This window comes from Gobio gobio (assembly GCF_949357685.1).
Source record: "Gobio gobio genome assembly, chromosome: 2".
Taxonomy (NCBI): Eukaryota; Metazoa; Chordata; class Actinopteri; order Cypriniformes; family Gobionidae; genus Gobio; species Gobio gobio.
This window is the reverse complement of record NC_137098.1, coordinates 14050962-14074026: the sequence shown is the minus strand read 5'-3', so window position 1 is coordinate 14074026 and position 23065 is coordinate 14050962. Positions and strand designations below refer to the sequence as shown.

Here is a 23065-nt window from a genome sequence, read left to right as displayed (position 1 = left end):
GATCACATCGGTGGTCATGGTTTTTATCTATAAAAAATTTCTTCCTAAGAAGGCAATACATGAATGCATTACCACTAATCTACCCACAACATGTTTGACTGGCTGGTGTAAAAACTTTAAAGCCATTTTTCTCAGTTTCAGTGTTTGTGTAGTTACTGCACTTAGCCTTTGTAGGGCAGTATAGAGGAGTGTATTATCTAAAGATATTCTGCATCACAACATTTTCTGATGTGTAGTTGTTGAAAGATGAACCCCAGAACATGTATCTCCATGCAACTATATGAGTCAACAAAGCATAATAGAGGTGTCATTATTTAATTATTATAAAAGTTCTCAAAGAATTGAGCACGTAGAGGTATAGATAAATGTATTATCTAAAGATGTTCTGCATCACAACATTTTCTGATGTGTAGTTGTTGAAATATGACCCCCAGAACATGCACCTCCATGCAACTATATGAGTCGACAAAGCATAATAGAGGTGTCATTATTTAATTATTATAAAAGTTCTCAAGAAAAACACAATGTAGAGGTATAGAGGAGTGTATTATCTAAAGATATTCTGCATCACAACATTTTCTGATGTGTAGTTGTTGAAATATGAACCCCAGAACATGCATCTCCATGCAACTATATGAGTCAACAAAGCATAATGGGGGTGTCATTATTTAATTATTATACAAGTTCTCAAAAAATTGAGCACGTAGAGGTATAGATAAATGTATTATCTACAGAAATTCTGCATCACAACATTTTCTGATGTGTAGTTGTTGAAATATGAACCCCAGAACATGTATCTCCATGCAACTATATGAGTCAACAAAGCATAATAGAGGTGTCATTATTTAATTATTATAAAAGTTCTCAAAGAATTGAGCACGTAGAGGTATAGATAAATGTATTATCTAAAGATGTTCTGCATCACAACATTTTCTGATGTGTAGTTGTTGAAATATGACCCCCAGAACATGCACCTCCATGCAACTATATGAGTCGACAAAGCATAATAGAGGTGTCATTATTTAATTATTATACAAGTTCTCAAAAAATTGAGCACGTAGAGGTATAGATAAATGTATTATCTAAAGATATTCTGCATCACAACATTTTCTGATGTGTAATTGTTGAAATATGAACCCCAGAACATGTGCCTTCATGCAACTATATGAGTCGACAAAGCATAATAGAGGTGTCATTATTTAATTATTATAAAAGTTCTCAAGAAAAACACTACGTGGATGTATAGAGAAGTGTATTCTAAAAACAAATTCTTCATTACAACATTTTCTGATGTGTAATTGTTGAAATATGACCCACAGAACATTAAACCTGCATTCACAACTATATGAGTCGACAAAGCATAATAGAGGTGTCATTATTTAATTGTTATAAAAGTTCTCAAGAAAAACACAACGTAGAGGTATAGAGAAGTGTCTTCAATAAATACATTTTGCATTACAACATTTTCTGATGTGTAATTGTTGAAATATGAACCCCAGAACATGTATCTCCATGCAACTATATGAGTCGACAAAGCATAATGGGGGTGTCATTATTTAATTATTATAAAAGTTCTCAAAGAATTGAGCACGTAGAGGTATAGATAAATGTATTATCTAAAGATGTTCTGCATCGCAACATTTTCTGATTTAAAAACTTATTTATTTTCTTTAGCATTTGAATAAGTAGTGTTTGCTTGGGTGTATGCAACATAAATGTTGATTTTAATGTTTTGATTTCTGTAAAGAACTTTGGGGCAACAGCTGTTGTTTAAAAATGTGCTACATAAATAAAATTGCTTGCTAGAAAAAGTCTTAGATCTTTGAGTTCAGCTCATGAAAAATGGCGGCAAAAACCAAAGTTGTTGTGTTTAAAATTTTGTTCACACACACACACACACGTAAATATATATGACTTAAGCAATTAGTTGCAATTAGGGACCAAGAACCAAATTTGCGAAGACTATTGTATAGATTAGTGTCATTGTTTTCCTGCTCTTAAAGGTCCCGTTCTTCGTGATCCCATTGTTCAAACTTTAGTTAGTGTGTAATGTTGCTGTTAGAGCATAAATAATACCTGTAAAATTATAAAGCTCAAAGTTCAATGCCAAGCGAGATATTTTATTTAACAGAAGTTCCCTTTCAAAGCCTACAGCGAACGGCCGGTTTGGACTACATCCTGGTACTTCCTTCTGTAATTACGTCAGTATAGAACAGTAGAACAGACTAACCCCCGCACACAAGAATACGCAAAAAAGGGGGCGCGGTCTTGTTGCTGTCCCACGTGGAGAAGAGGACGGTCGCGTGGAGAAAAGGAAGTGTAGCGTTGAGTGTGTTTATCGCCATGTCGTCGAGACACTGTTATTTTCATCCAGGAGTCAAATCACCTTTGTTTGGCTTTCCCAGGGACGCTGTAGAGATTATTGAATGCATACATCTCTCCGTTAAGAGGCGTGACCTTTCCAACGTGCGCTAAGCAGCTGTCGAATCACAACACAGGAACCGCTGGCACGTGCGCTAAGCTGCGGTCGAATCACAACACGGGAACCGCTGGCACAATCAGAACTCGTTACGTATTTCTGAAGGAGGGACTTCATAGAACAAGGAAATCACCAGCCGTTTTTAGGACAGTGAGAACAGCGGTATACAGATAAGTAAATTGTGTGAAAAATACTGTGTTTTTTTACACGCGAAACATGAACACGTTATATTGCACACTGTAAACACAATCAAAGCTTCAAAAAAAACACGAAGAACGGGACCTTTAAAGTCTATAGTAGCCCATAGAATTGTTCATAAATAAACCATTTTACCCCTCTTCCCCCCTCTTTCCCTCGAGTTCACGTCATGTCAAATGCATATCATGGTTTCAATTTCCACCAAACTAGACTTTTTTAATTCTAGACTGTTCATTGTATCTTGACAAAATTTGACTCAAATCATCATTAGATCACGAAGAAAAAAATACAAATAAAAAAATACTTCACGGAAGATCAAACCGTTCTCCAATTCTTCAACAAATTTCATGGCGAGCACAACAAAGAGCACCTAAGGCTGCATCTTCTTGGAAACAATAAATAGATCAAGTCATTCTTCAGTCTTACAAATAAACAAATTTATTTTAATCTAATACACTGTGCCACAGTCTATTGTACAAATATTTACGAATATGTACAATATTGCATAAAAAAACATGAAAACAATACATTAAATGGATATGATAAATGGTGTGCATATTAATAATTAAAACCCTGCCTGTTGTTCTCTATTAATCTTGTGTGCACTTCTTACCATTTTTTATAAATTTGGCAATAAAAAACCCAATAGTATCAGTGTTGGCGTTTTGTAGGAGGCTCTCAGGGGGATGTGCGAAACGAGCTCCTCTCCATGCTAATTCTGGGCGAAATCTCTGTAGTAGCCGTCGTTGGTCACATGACAGACCAGCTCCTTGCATCCCCTCTGATCCTAAATGAGGCACCTGGAAGAGGTGACAAACACAAGGTTTCAGTCACTCTAAAACTGCCTTTGCTCAACCATACAATCAATCCAACTAATCTTATCACTTTTAGAAAAAAGAGTAGTTCATTTCTAGACTAACTAGTTCCTAAGTGTAGCCTAGAAATCTAGACGCACCCTAGCAGCAGCAAATGTAATTTGCAGCCAGGGCGTCTAGCAACTCTTCGTTGGCTTGCGAGCTGGAAAAAACAAACTCTGGTCAGGCCAATAACATCGTGTATAGAGTCGGTGGACGGGCTTAACATTATGACGGCAGAGTTGCAGCGGATCCGCGTGCTACTCGTAAAAAAAGAAGCTGACGAACAGCGGGTCTTTTAAATCGGCTTTGGCCGCGACTCTGGAAGACTTGGAGTTAAGCTTTTCTTTGAGAAAAGAACAAACAATGGCACTGAAGTCATTCTTAAGAAAGGAAGATGCATTCGGAGTTTTACTGACCGTATACGGCAAAAGTCTATCTATCAACTAGCTCCGCTTCACCTTCTTCGTTGCTCTGTTTGGTTGTAGCGCTATCCTATTACGTGCAGAGAGAATTTGAAAGACAACAGTTTATCCCAGACTTTTCATAATGAAATCAGGGTGTGTTTAGATTTTCAAAAGCTTTTCCAGCATTTTCAAGCAGTGGGAGTCTGTGCTTTTCAAGGGTGGGAAACGGTGTATAATAAACTACAGTAATTAAACATTTACTTTAGCCTGGATGCCAGCCGAACTTAGCCCCGTCCACAACATTTGAGGTAGGGAAGTTCGATCTGGACTATGCTCGAACCAAAGCTGTTCCGACCAATCAAATTGTCAGGACGGGCTTTATACGATGATGGACAGTAACCACCATTAACCATCCACGTCACCAAAGAGCGCTTGGGTTGAATTCGTTTGAATCTGAGTATGATGCCGTCAGGCTAAAGTACTCGGTGTATCCTTAAATTATATTTACAACACCGGCAAAGATTGTTTACACTCATCTTCTTCTTCTACTTTTTCCAGCGTGTGTGCAGTTGAGTTCTGTTGACAACTATGCATTTTTTTGTGCATTAAACATTACAAAATATCACAGTATTAAAGCAGTACAGACAGACATGTGTTAGTGATGTGTCGTTCATGAACAATTCAGGTTTTTTTTAACTAATCTTTAATATGACTCAGAGAGCGATTAGTTCGTTTTGTGTTAACTGCGCATGCACTAGATGCCATCGGTTCTGTTCAGGATCGTCGGCATTCAGAAGAACGAATGCTGGTGAAAGAAAGACTCAAACCTGAAGACTCAAGAGGCAAACTAATCTTTCCAGGGAACAGAAGTGATTAAATGTGAAGTGACAAAAGAAAAAACGACTCGGATATTCTGCTGAAATTAACGAAATGACTTGAAAAAAAGATTTGTTAATTTTGCTGAACAAGATTCAAAGATTTGAGTCTGTAAACTGCCATGCGTCGCTCAACATACGTTACTTACTCCGTTACTCTGATTGGTTGTAGGTCTATCCAATTGAGTGCAGAGGAATTTCGGTGGAGACATGCCCCATAATCACAGCCCAATGGAGCAGTATCAGACTCATATTCTGACTAGAATCTGAGTGTGACAATCTCAGGCTACATTTACTTAGCAGAGTACACTATAGGGTCCCACTTTATAATAAGTGTCTTTAACTACTATGTACTACTATTTAAATTAATAATACGATACAATGCACTTATTGTGTACATACATGTTTTTACATTGTACTTATATTTTAAAAAATACCTGCAATTACAACTGTACTTCATTTCTGTAATTACATCAATAATTACAGTGTTGACCCTTCATTTACAGCTGAACCCACCCTTAAATCTACCCATACCTCCAAACCTGTCCCTAACCTTACCCATATCCCACCTCAATAACAGAACAAGTGTTAGCATTGTTTTGACTCAAGATGCACACCAGTACTTAATGTACTAACTGAGGCCTAATCCTGGCTTAATCTAAGCCCTGTCTGTGAAACCAGGCCAAAGACATTTAATATAAAGTGTGACACACTATAGTAAGGTAAATTGCTAAATGAATGGGGAGCCATAGCAAATATTTTGTCCATTTTTTGTGCAACAAAAGAAAACGATGTAGATTATGACAGTCTCAAGATTCAGAGATCCAGAATTGTTAGCCACTTGGGGTGCCTTTCTGCTTTAATGTCCTTTGCCTCATTTTGGATCCGGTAACGACACTTCATTGTTTCCTTTCTGTTTTTGAGAATATATCATATTTGTTCTGTTTTAGCTAGACTCAAAAGTTTTCTCTACTCAATTTGTTTTGACAGTTCTGGGTTATGAAATTTTTTTATCCATGTCTTTCATCCTTACCTGTGGTTCTAGTGTTAAACAGGGGAATGTCTTGAGAGCCCAGGAAACCTGCTCTTCATTCTCCGCAAGCGTCACAGTACAGGTGCTATACACCAAAACACCGCCCCGCTTTAACAAACGCACAGCCTGCAACACAAAAGTGTATCAACAACAGACAATATATAGTCTATTAGCTAGTGTTGTAGTCAAGACCACCTAAACCAAGACCAGCGTGTGCCGAGACTTTGTGGGGTTGAGACCAAGACAAGACCAAGACCAAGGCCAGACCAGCACTCCTTAAATTCATAAATGTCTTATATTAAATAAATAAATACAATTAGAATAGTAAGTCACTATAGCGCTGTTACCAATCAAATCACTGACAATAAAATTCATGGCACAGAAGTTGCATCTGAATTGGTACTATTAACCTGCATAAATAAAGTTCAGATTAATTTAACATTAACATTATTTAACAGTCACGGAATCATTTATTCAACTGATTTGTTCAAAGCAGCTGATTCATTTAATAAGGAAATGTTGCAGAATTAGCAAAGACACTTTAAAATGTGTCATTTAATATTAAAGCAGCACTAGGTAACTTTTCAACCTTTATAATATATTTTCAAGACTCTTGTGATGATACATCGACTTACAATAGGTTGAATGACACGTCTGCCATAGCCTGACGGGGTCTGTATCGTTTTTAATCGTACTTTTAAACTTCGGGTTTCGGGTAGTAACCCGAGAAAAAAAAAGAACTACAAAATTTGACTGCTTTACGGCATATACGTCACTTCCTTTATTTGTTTTGCCTCAAGCTATAATGCAAATCGATTTTTCAAATTTGAAGATTCATCTATAGTAGCTTGATATTATATTGACGATATATGGTTATTACCTACCACTCAAACATTGAAGTATCATATAGATTCTGTAAAACGGTAACCAATAGACTAGACTACTATAATGACGCTGGCTTGTAAACGTGAGCATCGCGATCATTTGGCGTTTGAAAAAAAAAAAATAAAACCCATGAAATTATATTCATATGACATGCTGAAACATATGCCACTGTACCTGGGATGAAGACATTTCACACGCGACGCAAGCAGAACACCTGAATGTAAACTCCTCCTGCAGTGTTCAGGGCTATCATAGTTGTCATGTCAACAAATGCACATGCGATGCATCCCCTGATGTAGGATGACAGAGTTTATGACAGTAGTAGAGGACAATACTGTTTCCCAACTGTAGGGGGACCCCGAGAGCAAAACCTACCTAGTGCTGCTTTAACTTCTTGCTTATTGAACGTTTGTATAAATCAGTATCATTTGCAATCACACTTATATTCATGAAAACAGCTTTCTTACATCATTGTTTAATTATATTCTATGTTATATTAAAAAACTAAATCTCAGAATTTTTTGGGCATTTATATTAATGTTGGGCATTTATGAGGCAACACAGTAAAAAAAAAAAAAAAATCACATTACAAAGAAGTTTTTGATTGCATTATTAAGCAGTAGTTTTTACATCAAATTACATTAATGATGTTAAATCAGACAATGCACCGGCAATTTAGTGATATCCTTGCAGTTGTGGTCTTGACTGGTCTTGAGATAAAACACCTGTAGGTAATAGATAGGTGCGTGGGAAAGAGGACTTTCAGACTTTATCACCTATGGGCATGAATGATGAAGCATTATTTAATTTGATGTTATAATAGTTTTTTTGTTATGACTTACAATTATTACAAACTAATATATACAGGGAGTGCAGAATTATTAGGCAAGTTGTATTTTTGAGGATTAATTTTACAACATTAATAATTAAACAACAACCATGTTGTCAATGAACACAAAAAAACTCATTAATATCAAAGCTGAATATTTTTGGAAGTAGTTTTTAGTTTTAGCTATTTTAGGGGGATATCTGTGTGTGCAGGTGACTATTACTGTGCATAATTATTAGGCAACTTAACAAAAAACAAATTTATACCCATTTCAATTATTTATTTTTACCAGTGAAACCAATATAACATCTCAACATTCACAAATATACATTTCTGACATTCAAAAACAAATCAGTGACCAATATAGCCACCTTTCTTTGCAAGGACACTCAAAAGCCTGCCATCCATGGATTCTGTCAGCGTTTTGATCTGTTCACCATCAACATTGCGTGCAGCAGCAACCACAGCCTCCCAGACTCTGTTCAGAGAGGTGTACTGTTTTCCCTCCTTGTAAATCGCACATTTGATGATGGACCACAGGTTCTCAATGGGGTTCAGATCAGGTGAACAAGGAGGCCATATCATTAGATTTTCTTCTTTTATACCCTTTCTTGCCAGCCACGCTGTGGAGTACTTGGACGCGTGTGATGGAGCATTGTCCTGCATGAAAATCATGTTTTTCTTGAAGGATGCAGACTTCTTCCTGTACCACTGCTTGAAGAAGGTGTCTTCCAGAAACTGGCAGTAGGACTGGGAGTTGAGCTTGACTCCATCCTCAACCCGAAAAGGCCCCACAAGCTCATCTTTGATGATACCAGCCCAAACCAGTACTCCACCTCCACCTTGCTGGCGTCTGAGTCGGACTGGAGCTCTCTGCCCTTTACCAATCCAGCCACGGGCCCATCCATCTGGCCCATCAAGACTCACTCTCATTTCATCAGTCCATAAAACCTTAGAAAAATCAGTCTTGAGATATTTATTGGCCCAGTCTTGACGTTTCAGCTTGTGTGTCTTGTTCAGTGGTGGTCGACTTTCTGCCTTTCTTACCTTGGCCATGTCTCTGAGTATTGCACACCTTGTGCTTTTGGGCACTCCAGTGATGTTGCAGCTCTGAAATATGGCCAAACTGGTGGCAAGTGGCATCTTGGCAGCTGCACGCTTGACTTTTCTCAGTTCACGGGCAGTTATTTTGCGCCTTGGTTTTTCCACACGCTTCTTGCGACCCTGTTGACTATTTTGAATGAAACGCTTGATTGTTCGATGATCACGCTTCAGAAGCTTGGCTATTTTAAGACTGCTGCATCCCTCTGCAATATATCTCACTATTTTTGACTTTCCTGAGCCTGTCAAGTCCTTCTTTTGACCCATTTTGCCAAAGGAAAGGAAGTTGCCTAATAATTATGCACACCTGATATAGGGTGTTGATGTCATTAGACCACACCTCTTCTCCTTACAGAGATGCACATCACCTAATATGCTTAATTGGTAGAAGGCTTTCCAGCCTATACAGCTTGGAGTAAGACAACATGCATAACGAGGATGATGTGGTCAAAATACTCATTTGCCTAATAATTCTGCACTCCCTGTATATTATATATATATATGATATTGGGGTGCTAATGATTTTGCTAATGATATATTCAGTCATTGAGCGTGATTACTAATCAATAGTTCGCTGCACTGATTGGTCATGATATCTTTTTAAATGTGATGGAGTTTGAGTAACATGATTTGTATATGCCTGATGAAGGTCATGAGACCGAAACATTGCCAATAAAAAGTTGAGACATCTTTTGCAAGTATCGATAGTGTGCAGGATTAAATTGAAATAAAGCTGAAATAAAATATAAATATTAGATGTTAAACGTAAAAACTAAAACGATAATTAGAAATATTGCCTTGGCAACTAACTGTAATAAAAAAAGTTGAAATTGAAGTACTTCCTTAATAAAATTAATAAAACTAAAACTAAAATTTGCATTTAATCATTTAGCAGACGCTTTTATCCAAAACGAAACAAATGATGAGAACAATAGAAGCAATGAGACCAACAAGAGGGCAACAGCATACAAGTGCTGTAACAAGTCTCAGTTAATCTAGCACAGTACATACAACAAGGTTTTTTTTTTTTTCAAAAGATTTCTCCAAAACAAATATAATGTAATTAATATAATATAATTAATATAATATAATATAATATAATATAATATAATATAATATAATATAATACAATATAATATAATATAATATAATATAATATAATATAATATAATATAATATATAAAGTGATTTCGTGCTATCAAGGCGTCGTTCACTTGCAGAACGCAAACTTCTGGAGGGCGTATAAGTCTGAACTAGTTTAGGCATATTGGTGCAGAGCCAGCGGTTGTCTTGTCTTGTAGGCAAAAATAAAAATAATTTACAGCTAAATAGAAATATTGAAAAACTATACATTTGAAAACATATTAAATGTTAACTAAAACAATTACTAAAAATTACTAAAACATTTTTTTAAAAGTATACTAAAAATATAATAAATATTAATAAAGAGTTTACTGTAATTTGAGTACACACAAAAAACACTGTGCTTTTGTAAAATAAAGAAAAAAAAATAGGATGCGCTTTCTGTCTCAGTTTCCGTATGTGGAGCGTGTGACAAAAATAAGCGTATACTACTACTTGTTGCAGTTTTTTTGTTTTGTATTGTTAATCTGTTAATTATTTAAATAAAACATATTTTATGTAGTCCTAATTATGTATATAATTATTGTCTTGTATTACCGTAGTGAGGAGTTTCCTCTGTAGAGGCTGGTAGGAGCAGACTTCTTTCAGACTCCAGCTGTAGGTCATGTTGGGCCTTTGACCAAGTCCACTGCACGGAGCGTCTAATAATATCCGGTCAAAACTCTCCTCAGGATATGGGGGACCATCAACAAATATACACAAAGTTGCAATTAGTAAGTCTACAAAAAAGTAAATATGCGTTATGTTCATCTGAAAATCTAACCTAAACTGAAATTAAACTACTTTATAAATAATACACTTGATGGTCAAATGTTTGGCATGATTAAGATTGTTTCAATGTTTCTGAAAGAAGTCTCTTATGCTCACCAAGACTGTATTTATTTGATCACAAATATAATAATAAGCAAATCAGCATATTAGGAAGATTTCTGAAGGATCATGTGACACTGAAGACTAATGTAATGATGCTGATAATTCAACTTTGATCAGTTGATCAACTTTGATATTTTGAAATATATTCAAATAGAAAATAGTTATTATAAATTGTCATAATATTCTTAATATTACTGTTTTTGTTGAATTTCAAATCATGGTCAAATATTTGATTTGATTAGTATATACTACAGTATTTGTTCATTATCCATTGACAAGGCTGTCAGTAGATCACATGAATAACCTTGCATGTTGCAAGAATTCATCATGTGTGAAACAGTGTTACGCTATTAGTAGAAAGAAAAAACTATGGAGGCTTACCTGCACTGTATTCCTGAGCGGGGTCAGAGCTCACTGCATTTATGCTGTTACAGCAATATGCTTTAATACAGTCCAACTTCAGCATCTTTGCATTCTGAATGATCTTTTCCATTTTGGATCGAATTTTGTCCAAAGCCACAACAGTACCCTGTGGTGAGAGACACAGCAAATATATGTGAGTTGGTGGTGACAATTTACAACAAGGACACATTTGTTAACATAAATTAATGCATTAGCTAAAATGAACTAACAACTTCACTGTTAGTTCATGTTAACTAATAATAACAAATGAAACCTTAATTAGTTAAGTGTGTTCATTTTCATCTATGACTACGTTTCCTTGTCAAAATGTAATGGTAAAATAAGGATTACAGAAAAAAGGTTGTCGTGATTACATTAAGTTATAAGTAATAAAAAAAAAGATATACCTTTTCATTTTAAGAGTTGTAGTATTTTTACAAATTATTATAGCTTTTTGTTTCTAGGACATTTAAAAACTGTCCTCACAGAATTGCTAAAACACACTTGCCTGGTTTCCCATAAGTGAAGCAATGTGTGTCGTCTTTCCTCCAGGGGCAGCACACATGTCAAGGATTCGCTCTCCAGGACGAGGTCCTAAAACATGCCCCACGACCACTGACGGCAGGTTCTGTATGAGAAAATGCAAACTTATCAATTCACAAAGACACCTCGATTTGTATGTATACAGTGAGGAAAATAAGTATTTGAACACCCTGCTATTTTGCAAGTTCTCCCACTTGGAAATCATGGAGGGGTCTGAAATTGTCATCGTAGGTGCATGTCCACTGTGAGAGACATAATCTAAAAAAAAGAAAAATCCAGAAATCACAATATATGATTGTTTAACTATATATTTGTATGATACAGCTGCAAATAAGTATTTGAACACCTGTCTATCAGCTAGAATTCTGACCCTCAAAGACCTGTTAGTCTGCCTTTAAAATGTCCGCATCCACTCCATTTATTATCCTAAATTAGATGCACCTGTTTGAGGTCATTAGCTGCATAAAGACACCTGTCCACCCCATACAATCAGTAAGAATCCAACTACTAACATGGCCAAGACCAAAGAGCTGTCCAAAGACACTAGAGACAAAATTGTACACCTCCACAAGGCCGGAAAGGGCTACAGGGAAATTGCCAAGCAGCTTGGTGAAAAAAGGTCCACTGTTGGAGCAATCATTAGAAAATGGAAGAAGCTAAACATGACTGTCAATCTCCCTCGGACTGGGGCTCCATGCAAGATCTCACCTCGTGGGGTCTCAATGATCCTAAGAAAGGTGAGAAATCAGCCCAGAACTACACGGGAGGAGCTGGTCAATGACCTGAAAAGAGCTGGGACCACCGTTTCCAAGGTTACTGTTGGTAATACACTAAGACCTCATGGTTTGAAATCATGCATGGCACGGAAGGTTCCCCTGCTAAAACCAGCACATGTCAAGGCCCGTCTTAAGTTGACCATTTGGATGATCCAGAGGAGTCATGGGAGAAAGTCATGTGGTCAGATGAGACCAAAATAGAACTTTTTGGTCATAATTCCACTAAACGTGTTTGGAGGAAGAAGAATGATGAGTACCATCCCAAGAACACCATCCCTACTGTGAAGCATGGGGGTGGTAGCATCATGCTTTGGGGGTGTTTTTCTGCACATGGGACAGGGCAACTGCACTGTCTTAAGGAGAGGATGACCGGGGCCATGTATTGCAAGATTTTGGGGAACAACCTCCTTCCCTCATTTAGAGCATTGAAGATGGGTCGAGGCTGGGTCTTCCAACATGACAATGACCCGAAGCACACAGCCAGGATAACCAAGGAGTGGCTCTGTAAGAAGCATATCAAGGTTCTGGCGTGGCCTAGCCAGTCTCCAGACCTAAACCCAATAGAGAATCTTTGGAGGGAGCTCAAACTCCGTGTTTCTCAGCTACAGGCCAGAAACCTGACTGATCTAGAGAAGATCTGTGTGGAGGAGTGGGCCAAAATCCCTCATGCAATGTGTGCAAACCTGGTGAAAAACTACAGGAAACGTTTGACCTCTGTAATTGCAAACAAAGGCTACTGTACCAAATATTAACATTGATTTTCTCAGGTGTTCAAATACTTATTTGCAGCTGTATCATACAAATAAATAGTTAAAATATCATACATTGTGATTTCTGGATTTTTTTTATTTTAGATTATGTCTCTCACAGTGGACATGCACCTACAATGACAATTTCAGACCCCTCCATGATTTCTAAGTGGGAAACTTGCAAAATAGCAGGGTGTTCAAATACTTATTTTCCTCACTGTACATGGCTGGAAGGTGTGATTTAAAACACACACAGACACACACATATATCGCTCTCACACAGAGATTGTGCTGCACAAATACAGAAACATTCAGGAAATGTAATTGAAGTACTAAAGTTAATAAAACTAAAATTTGCATTTAATCATTTAGCAGACGTTTTTGTCCAAGACAAATTACAAATGATGAGAACAATAGAAGCAATGAGACCAACAAGAGGGCAACAGCATACAAGTGCTGTAACTAGTCTCAGTTAATCTAGCACAGTACATACAACAAGGTTTTTTTTTTTTCAAAAGATTTCTCCAAAACAAATATAATATAATATAATATAATTAATAAATATAATATAATTAATATAATATAATATAATATAATTAATACAATATAATATAATATAATTAATATAATATAATTAATACAATATAATATAATTAATATAATATAATATAATATAATATAATATAATATAATATAATATAATATAATATAATATAATATAATATAATTAATGGGTCAATGACATGACATGTATTTTTTGTGTCCGAATTCATTATTTTCCTTAAAAAGAATTTTAATAAATACATGTCATATATCCAATTGATCTACAATATTTCCTATATAAGAAACCCTTTTCATTTTTTTTTTTTATTTAATTGACTTTTTGAGTTATGGTGTTTGAAAGATCAAAAATGTTAGGTGGTGCGACAAGCAGAAAACAAAACTGCAATAAAAAGGTTCATTTTCTCAGTTTTCTTAAATAGTTTGACATGATTTTACGTTAAATTCCTTATAAATGAGGGAAAATAGTGTATCAGTCCTCAAAACTATTCCATTACTCTTTTGTCCGAAAAATGTACTTCTCCAAATGTCAGGGAGGGCGACCATCCTAAAAACATTTTAAGCAATGTGACTTTAAGAAAAACATGTGACAGCATATGACATCACACAGAAGACCCCAGAGGACCCCTTTGATGCAGTAACAATGTTAGTCACCCTCCCATAAATATTAGATAATTTGACATTTTTGAGTAATGATGAGGCTGATTCAACTTATCATGTCAGGTGGTGCGACCAATATGTCAGGTGAAGGTGATGCAAAATAATTGCAAAATGAAGTAAGAAATGTAACTGTATACCGTTATATAATGTATACAAATAATTATTACAGTTAAAAACAAAACATAAAAAGTACTTATGGAAAATTGGGTGTTTGAACACATAGAAAAGTGTCTGTTTATATGAATTGGACTAAAAGGATACACATATAATCGCTCTCACACAGAGATTGTGCTGCAAAAACACAGAAACATTCAGGAGCACAGACTCTTGCCCTGCGACTTAAAATAGCTTAACTATTGTGAATCGCTGCTAAATTTACTTCTCAGCAACGAGGGTTTTTTAAAACTTGCAGCTTCACTTTTAGGTGAATGATGCTGCAAAGATGCAGGCAATTCACACATGCTTCTCTCTCACTCTCTCACACACACACAGTCGTGCTCAAATATCCCTTGCAGAATCTGCAACAATACATATGCAATACATTCACATACAACATATAGACAAAAGTACTGGGACACCTGACCATCACATCAACAGGGACAGGGAATGTAATAATGATATCATATGCTAAATACGGTACTTAAACATTAATATGATTAATATGGAGTCTACCTTTTGCAGCTACAGTGCATCCGGAAAGTATTCACAGCGCTTCACTTTTTCCACATTTTGTTGTTACAGCCTTATTCCTAAATGGATTAAATTTATTCTTTTCCTCAAAATTCTACAAACAATACCTCACAATACCAAACAAATAAGTTTGTTTGAAATCTTTGCAAATGTATAAAAAAATAAAAATAAATAAAAAATAAAAAAAAATCACATGTACATGTATTCACATCCTCTGCTCGTGCTCAATACTTTGTTGAAGCACCTTTGGCACCAATAACAGTCTCAAGTCTTTTTGAGTATGATGCTACACACTTGGCACACCTATTTTGGGGCAGTTTCTCCCATTCTTCTTTGCAGGACCTCTCAAGCTCCATCAGGTTGGATGGGGAGCATCGGTGCACAGCCATTCTCAGATCTCTCCAGAGATGTTCAATCGGATTCAAGTCTGGGCTCTGGCTGGGCCACTCAAGGACATTCACAGAGTTGTCCCGTAGCCACTCCTTTGTTATCTTGGCTGTGTGCTTAGGGTCGTTGTCCTGTTGGAAGATGAACTGTCACCCCAGTCTGAGGTCCAGAGCGCTCTAGAGCAGGTTTTCATCAAGGATGTCTCTATACATTTCTGCATTCATCTTTCCCTCGATCCTGACTAGTCTCCCAGTTCCCGCCGCTGAAAAACATCCCCACAGCATGATGCTGCCACCACCATGCTTCACTGTAGGGATGGTATTGGTCAGGTGATGAGCGGTTCCTGGTTTCCTCCAGACCAGTTCCTGGTTTCGCTTGTCATTCAGGCCAAAGAGTTCAATCTTTGTTTCATCAGACTAGAGAATTTTGTTTCTCATGGTCTAAAGGCCCATTTATACTTCTGCGTCGAGAGTACGCCGTAGTGTACGCCATAGGCTACGCGCGTAGCCGACGCCGTCGTGAGCATTTATACTTCTGCGCTGTTGTCTGCGTCAATGTGCAATTCCACATGCAGGAGCTAGTAGGCAGTGTCCTCGGGCATGTTGGTGTAATCAAGACAACAGCCGAAGAAGAAGCAGTTTGTTACTGTGCATTCATGTCGGAGTATCAGCAGCAGTGAGAGAGCGTCTTTTCTTGCAGCTTGAGTTGTTGTATCTAATACAAATTAAGCATCTCTAGTTGATTAGTAAAGTTAAATAAGGCGATCTGGCGCTGGAATGTGTTTGTGAAATCATGCAGAGCTCGTGGCCGCTGTTTTCAGCAGCTGTGGCTCGAGCAATCGATTGCTGTTGCGGAGACTTCATTCACGAAATATACCCTAATGTGTCCCTGTTCATGGTATACAATTACTGATTAACATCTTTGGTTTTAATGAGAAAATAAATAAACTATACTCAGCGGATCTATGTATTTATTTACTACCATAAAGAATCGCTGGACTGCAAAATATTGTGTTATAGCAGTCGTAAGGAACTATCATCCCATTTCTTGACACACACACACACACTCCTATCGCAGATTTTTTATTTATTTATTGACGTGAGGGAAGGGTTCTGGCAGACCAATCACAGCGCTTGCGGTCCGCGTAGAATTGACGCGTTGTTACATTTTTGGAGAGGTGCGCGTCAGGCTACGGCGTATCCAACGCGTCTATGCGTAGGGTACGCCGTACCCTCTGCGTGCACTCGACGCAGAAGTATAAATTGGCCTTGAGAGTCCTTCAGGTGCCTTTTGGCAAACTCCAGCCAGGCTGGCATGTGCCTTTTACTGAGGAGTGGCTTTCTCCTGGTCGCTTTACCATACAGGCCTGATTGGTGAAGTGCTGCAGAGATGGTTGTTCTTCTGGAAGATTCTCCTCTCTCCACAGAAAAACGCTCTGTCAGAGTGACCATCAGGTTCTTGGTCATCTCCCTGACTTTGGCCCTTTTCCCCCGATCGCTCAGTTTGGCTCTTCCAGCTCTAGGAAGAGTCCTGGTAGTTCCAAACTACTTCCATTTAAGGATGATGGAGGCCACTGTGCTCATTGGGACCTTCAATGCTGCATAACTTTTTCTGTACCCTTCCCCAGATCTTTGCCTCGATACAATCCTGTCTTGGAGGTCTACATACAATTCCTTGGACTTCATGACTTGGTTTTTGCTCTGACATGCACTGTTAACTGTGGAACCTTATATAGACAGGTGTGTGCCTTTCCAAATCATGTTAAGTAAACAGAATTTACCACAGGTGGACTCCAATCAAGCTGTAGAAACATCTCAAGGATGATCAGTGGAAACAGGATGCACCTGAGCTCAATTTTGAGTGTCATGGCAAAGTCTGTGAAAAAAGTGAAGCGCTGTGAATACTTTCCGGATGCACTGTATAACAGCTTCCACTCTTCTGGGAATACTTTTCACAAGATTTGAGTGTTTCTGTGGGAATTTTTGCCCATTCATTCGGTAGAGCAGGCACTGATGTTGGACGAGAAGGCCTGGCTTGTAATCTCCATTCCAGCTCAACCCAAAGGTGTTCAATGGGGTTGAGGTCAGGGCTTCCACACCAAACTCATCCAACCATGTCTTTATGGATCTTTCTTTGTGCACTGGAGAATTATGCTGTAATAGAAAATGGCCTACCCCAAACTTTTCCCACAAAGTTGGAAGCATAGCATTGTCCAAAATGTATTGGTATGCTGAAGCATTATTATTTACTATACTTTTGTCCATATAGTGTATACTGTATATTATTTGTTAACAATGGTAATGGCTACTAGGAACTGTAGTTATCTGAGACGCAGAAACATTAAGGTTACCTGGAGAAAGACCTCATCTGTAAGAACACCATCAAAGGAAGGACTTTGATAGAGAGGCTCTGTCATTCTAATCGCAACTCCCCTGAGTGACAGAGACACACATCCATGCATGTTAAAGTGAATTGGCTTTCAACAGGGTAAAAAAAGAGAACTTGACTCACTTGACAGGTCCATCTGAGCAGAATAATTCTGAGCGATCCACCTCAGAAATCCCATTGCCCAGAAATACCTTCTTGCCCTTGAACTCTTTGGCTCCACGTGTGCACTTTCCCTCAACATCAGAGAACACAGACACCATGTCGCCCACTTTCATGTCTGAAAAACATAAAGACACACAAATGGATGAATTGCATGAAATAAAGTCACAATTGTGAGTTAAAGTCAGAATCTGACTCACAAATCTGACTTTATATCATGCAATACTGTTTTTATATCTCACAATTCTGACTTTATAACTCGCAATTGTGCGTTTATTTCAGAATTGCAAGATGTAAACTCCTAATTATCTTTTAAAATGTTCTATTCTGTGGCAGAAACAAGCTTCCATAGCAAAGTGACGTGTATGTGTTGCTCACACTTTGGCGTGCTGAGGATGCCAGGCGTGAATACGTGAGCACCTCGAAGAACAGCATTGCCACACTGAGCGCCAACTATAACTTCAGAGGTCAGCAATTCCACATGCCTGCAGAACAGAATGCCTTCTGTGTGAATAGCCCCTTAATTCCCCCCCCCCAAAAAATGAAAATAATGTAATTTATTACTTACCCTCATGCCGTTCCACACCTGTTCCTCTTCGGAACACAAATTAAGATATTTGTGTTGAAATCCAAAGGCTCAGTGAGGCCTGCATAGCCAGCAATGTGATGGCCTATTTGAAGCTTCGGAGCGTTATGAATCAGCATATAGAATCAGCGGTTCGGAGTCACGTGATTTCAGCAGTTTGGCACGTGATCCGAATCATGATTCGACACGCTGATTCATAACGCTCCGAAGCTTCATGTTGTGCAGTGTTTTGAAATCGGTTATCACGGTTATCACTATAGAAGTCGTTATTTCGTTTTTTTGGCGCACCAAAAATATTCTCATCACTTTATAATATTAATATTGAACCACTGTACTCGCATGAACTGATTTAAATATGTTTTTAGTACATTAATGAATCTTAAAGAGAGAGAAATGTCATTGCTGACTATGCAGGCCTCACTGAGCCATCGGATTTAAACAAAAATATCTTAATTTGTGTTCCGAAGATGAACGGAGGTCTTACAGATGTGGAACGGCATGAGTGAACTAACCCTTTAAGCTTCTCTCATCATCATGTTAGACCTTAAACACAATTACAATTTTAAAAACAATAAGCACGATTATACAAGCATTTTCTAATATTCCACTACATTCTCAGCATACCTAGGGCCGTGGACTGGAAGCAGTAGAACATCTGGAAGCTGTGGGTAATTGTAAACAGCTGGAGCTATTTTCTGCTGCAAAAAGACATGACATTGACATTGAGATCATTAAAAAAAGGTGCCGAAAATCATTCAGAATAAAAATATATTTAAATATACATTTTAATCAACGCTTCACACAAGACTCATGCTTTTAGTTACACTAATTGATTCACAGCACCATATAGTGACAACCAAAAAAAAAAAAATCGAATTACTTTTAAGCAACCAAAGTGATTTTTAGTGGATGTATATATGTATATATGATTTTTGATGCAAACAAAAAAAATATAAAATGTTTATAATATAGGTATAATTTTTACTTATAGTATAGGGCTTTTCTTTTCTTTTTTAGCTGTGATAGTATCTCACTATTCTGACTTTTTCTTCACAATTGCAATTTTATATCTTGCAATCCATACTGTTTTCATAAAAATTTTGAAAAGTGATCCTCATAATTCTGAGCTTACATCTCGCAATTCTGTTTTGTTTTTATTTTTACCACAAAATAACAAAAAAAAAAAGTAAATTGTGACTTTATATCTTACAATTCAGACTTCTGAGAATTGCGAGTTTATATCTAGCAATTCTGAGTGTTTCTTCTCTCAGAATTGATTTTAAAAGACGCAATTACCTTTTTTTATTCCGTGGCGGAAACAAGCTTCCATAGTAAGACAACATCTGTATGCATAGCCGGCCCAAGGCCCAAGGCATAAGCGAACTAAGCGGCTGCTTAGGGCCCCTTGGCTACCAGGGGCCCCCCAAGAGCACATTAAATTACTTTTTGCTGTATGTTATTTTATGTTTATTGAAATCGCAAAATGGCCTTAAACAATTACTAAATAAACTGCAAAATGTTAAGTTTTCTAATATATGCACGGATTGATTCTGACAGCACTGCAGTCCAAAGTGCGAGAAAATCGGATGGATTTAGTAAACACGGACTGTAGTAAACAAACACGGACGTTCAAATGATTGCGTAACGCGCGAAAACAACATGATAGGGAGTAAATGCAGAATTAAAATTCTTGGATGATCTAAACATTTACAGTTTGACTGGTCATTTTGACACGCTTTCTTGTGATGAGAACTGTGAATGATTGCATTGATCATCTGAAGTGCACGCGCTGCCGGAACGGCACTCTTCAAAGTGAAAGCGCAAACATCATTTAAATCACCAGATCACATTTAGTTTTACTAGCATGATTATTCAAAGCATTTTAGATGGTTTATTCTATATGTATAGTGCATTAATAGCAGGAGAGGCGGGACATAGCGAACACCGGGAGAGATGCTGCCTGCATTGAAAGTTTTGTGACTAATTAGTGATTAGATTCAGTGACATTATTACATTAAACAACTATATATAATGTTGAATATAATGTATAATAATGCAATGGGGAAATATTTGTTGGGTCCTGACAATAATAGGTTACACTAATAATATTATTATTTTCATAATAATAATAAAAAAGGACAAAATTAAAAAACACTCTTGATTTTGGCTACATATCGGGATACATATCGTATCACGAGTTCAGTATCGAGATACATATCGAATCGTGACACGAGTGTATCGTTACACCCCTAGTGCGAATATCTCTGACGTTCTGAACGCATGTCTTGGAGTAGGCTACAGCATAGCTTCCAGTTTCTCAGTAGATGTTTTTCTGCGAGTGCTATATCGTCCCCTTGGAATTATAAGTTGTGTAGCCTACATTTTGGATGTTTTTATTTAGAAAATAAAAAGGTTCTTTCTACACAGTCGAATGGAATGCAAAAAATAACATTTTATTTCCGCCAAAATAAAAGCTCTGTTTAATAGTTGAAAGAAATCAACATTTCTTGTTTTTAAAAGAAGTCTCTTCTGCTAATCAAGGCTGCATTCATTTGATCAAAAAACAGTAATATTGTGAAATATTATTATAATGTGAAACAGCTGTTTTCTATGTGAATATATAGTAAAGTGTAATGTATTTCTGTGATCAAAGCTGAATTTATCATCATCAATGATCACAAATCATTCTCATATGAGGATATGATGCTCAAGACACATTTATGATTATCAGTTTTTATATTACAATATTTTTAGGATTCTTTGAAAGCTTTCTATTTAAGAGAAATGCTGTCCTTTTTAACCGTCTAAGAATCCTGGGGAAAGTGAGCATATTCAGCATAAGAGACTAGGCTACTTAAAAAAAAAAAAGGGGGGGGGGGGGGGGGGGGGAGTACATATCCCAGTCTGAACTGTAGTACTGTAAGGCTTTGAATATTAACACCTGACCACTCTTGTGGGTTTGCTACTGTCACAATTAAAAACTGTGTAAGGGTAAAAACATGACAGGCAGACATGATGTAAGCAACACAGCGACAACTTCTAACATTGATACTGGGTGTGTGAATTATCAAGATTTGGCAATAGTCAATCGTATTGGTGGCACAGAGGGGCCCCCAAATAAAATTCTGCTTAGGGCCCCATAAGGGCTTGGGCCGGCCCTGTCTGTATGCACATACAAACACACACCTGTGCTAAATGTTGCTCCAATCTATGCTGAATCTCCTGTAGTGGGTGCAGGTGTGTGCTGGCTCTCAGACAGGTGAACAAGGGTGGATGAGACAGACAGGACAGCAGAGCTTCAAACACCTCATCTTTATCATGCTCAGACACCATCTAAAAACAAACACACAAGAAAAGATATGAGAACAGACATGCCACTGTCTTTTTAAATGTCATATTGTAAACTTTGTCTGTCGTGAGAAGGCAGAACATTTCGATAACACTTTATTTGTGACACGTTACATGTACTTAGTATAGCAATAATAGTAAATTATGCATAATTGCAAGCAACTAACACTAACTCTACAGTAAGTACATGTATAGTTGTTAATTAATATTACTCTGTACTCGTTTGTGTAATTACACTTTAACAACATCACCTTAAAATAAAGTATAACCAACATTTCCATATAATTAATTTGGAAGAAAAAAACAACATGTTTTAACATGGGTTTGACTTAAAGTGCCAACCTCTTTCCTTGTATAAACATTGCTAAGATGTTCTCGCACTTCTGGCTTCATGGAAAGCTGAGGGAAAACTGACATCGTGTCTCATGTGAGGAAACATAAAAAAGACATTAGTATTAAGTTAGTTGTAAAACAAGTAAATCAGTCCTAGAGTCTTTCACATTGCCATGGAATAACAAGTTAAACCAGTATACGCGTTCCTGTGTTCAAAAACAACTAAGTTAGAAAGAAATCAACAGGAAACAAGAGTCTCTCGAGCAGTAAATAAAGACCACGTGCGAACTATTTTTGCGTTATTTCAAAGCAACACATTTGTCATTTGTGCATGTTTCTTAAACAAACGGACATAAGCGCGTATACGTTTGAGCTCTTACCGGCTAATTTTAACCAGAAGTAAACAGAATTATTTTAGTTCTTCTTCTTTTTATTTTAGCGCATTCGCGGCGAATGCACTTACCGCCATCTACTGTTTCCTTGGCAAAACCGCTAGGGGGTGAAGATAAAGATATCAGGCTTCTTCTCACATTGATTCGATCAATCCTAATTACCATAAACCTGCAATAAAAAAAATCTTCTATTAAAAAAAAAAATGATGCAAATCGAACAAACTGTCCGGACACCAGTCTAATTATTCTAAGATTTTGGCAGAATAAACTATTTTATAATATTTAATTAGTTTAAATAATATTGAGATGTATATATATATAATTCTGGAGTTAACCGAGTTTTATTGCTTCTCCAGGTCTAAGGGACTTTTGGATTTTAAATATGTGTCTTGAGTATATCTAGTAAAATTAATT

The 23065-nt window shown here is 37.1% G+C and overlaps 1 protein-coding gene across 1 annotated transcript; it reads right to left on the bottom strand.

The window, feature by feature from the left end:
• Nucleotides 1–3094: 3094 nt before the first annotated feature.
• nsun6 (NOP2/Sun RNA methyltransferase 6) lies at nt 3095–22728 on the bottom strand. The gene is made up of 12 exons (XM_079842724.1): nt 22640–22728; nt 22269–22348; nt 21765–21911; nt 19203–19276; nt 18371–18477; nt 17957–18110; nt 17796–17877; nt 11588–11707; nt 11065–11206; nt 10342–10523; nt 5847–5972; nt 3095–3477 (listed from the first exon to the last, which is right to left on the bottom strand). Exons 2-12 carry the CDS (start codon nt 22341–22343, stop codon nt 3268–3270), a joined length of 1419 nt encoding a protein of 472 aa, XP_079698850.1. The 5' UTR covers nt 22344–22348; nt 22640–22728; the 3' UTR covers nt 3095–3267.
• Nucleotides 22729–23065: the final 337 nt, after the last annotated feature.

Excerpts from the sequence above, each read along its gene's own strand:
- nsun6 (XM_079842724.1), bottom strand. The coding sequence starts at position 22,343 with ATGTCAGTTTTCCCTCAGCTTTCCATGAAGCCAGAAGTGCGAGAACAT. Across the intron at positions 19,277-21,764 it reads TGGAGCAACATTTAGCACAG|CAGAAAATAGCTCCAGCTGT; the intron begins GTGTGTGTTTGT and ends GTCTTTTTGCAG. Across the intron at positions 3,478-5,846 it reads GTTTAACACTAGAACCACAG|GTGCCTCATTTAGGATCAGA; the intron begins GTAAGGATGAAA and ends CACCTCTTCCAG.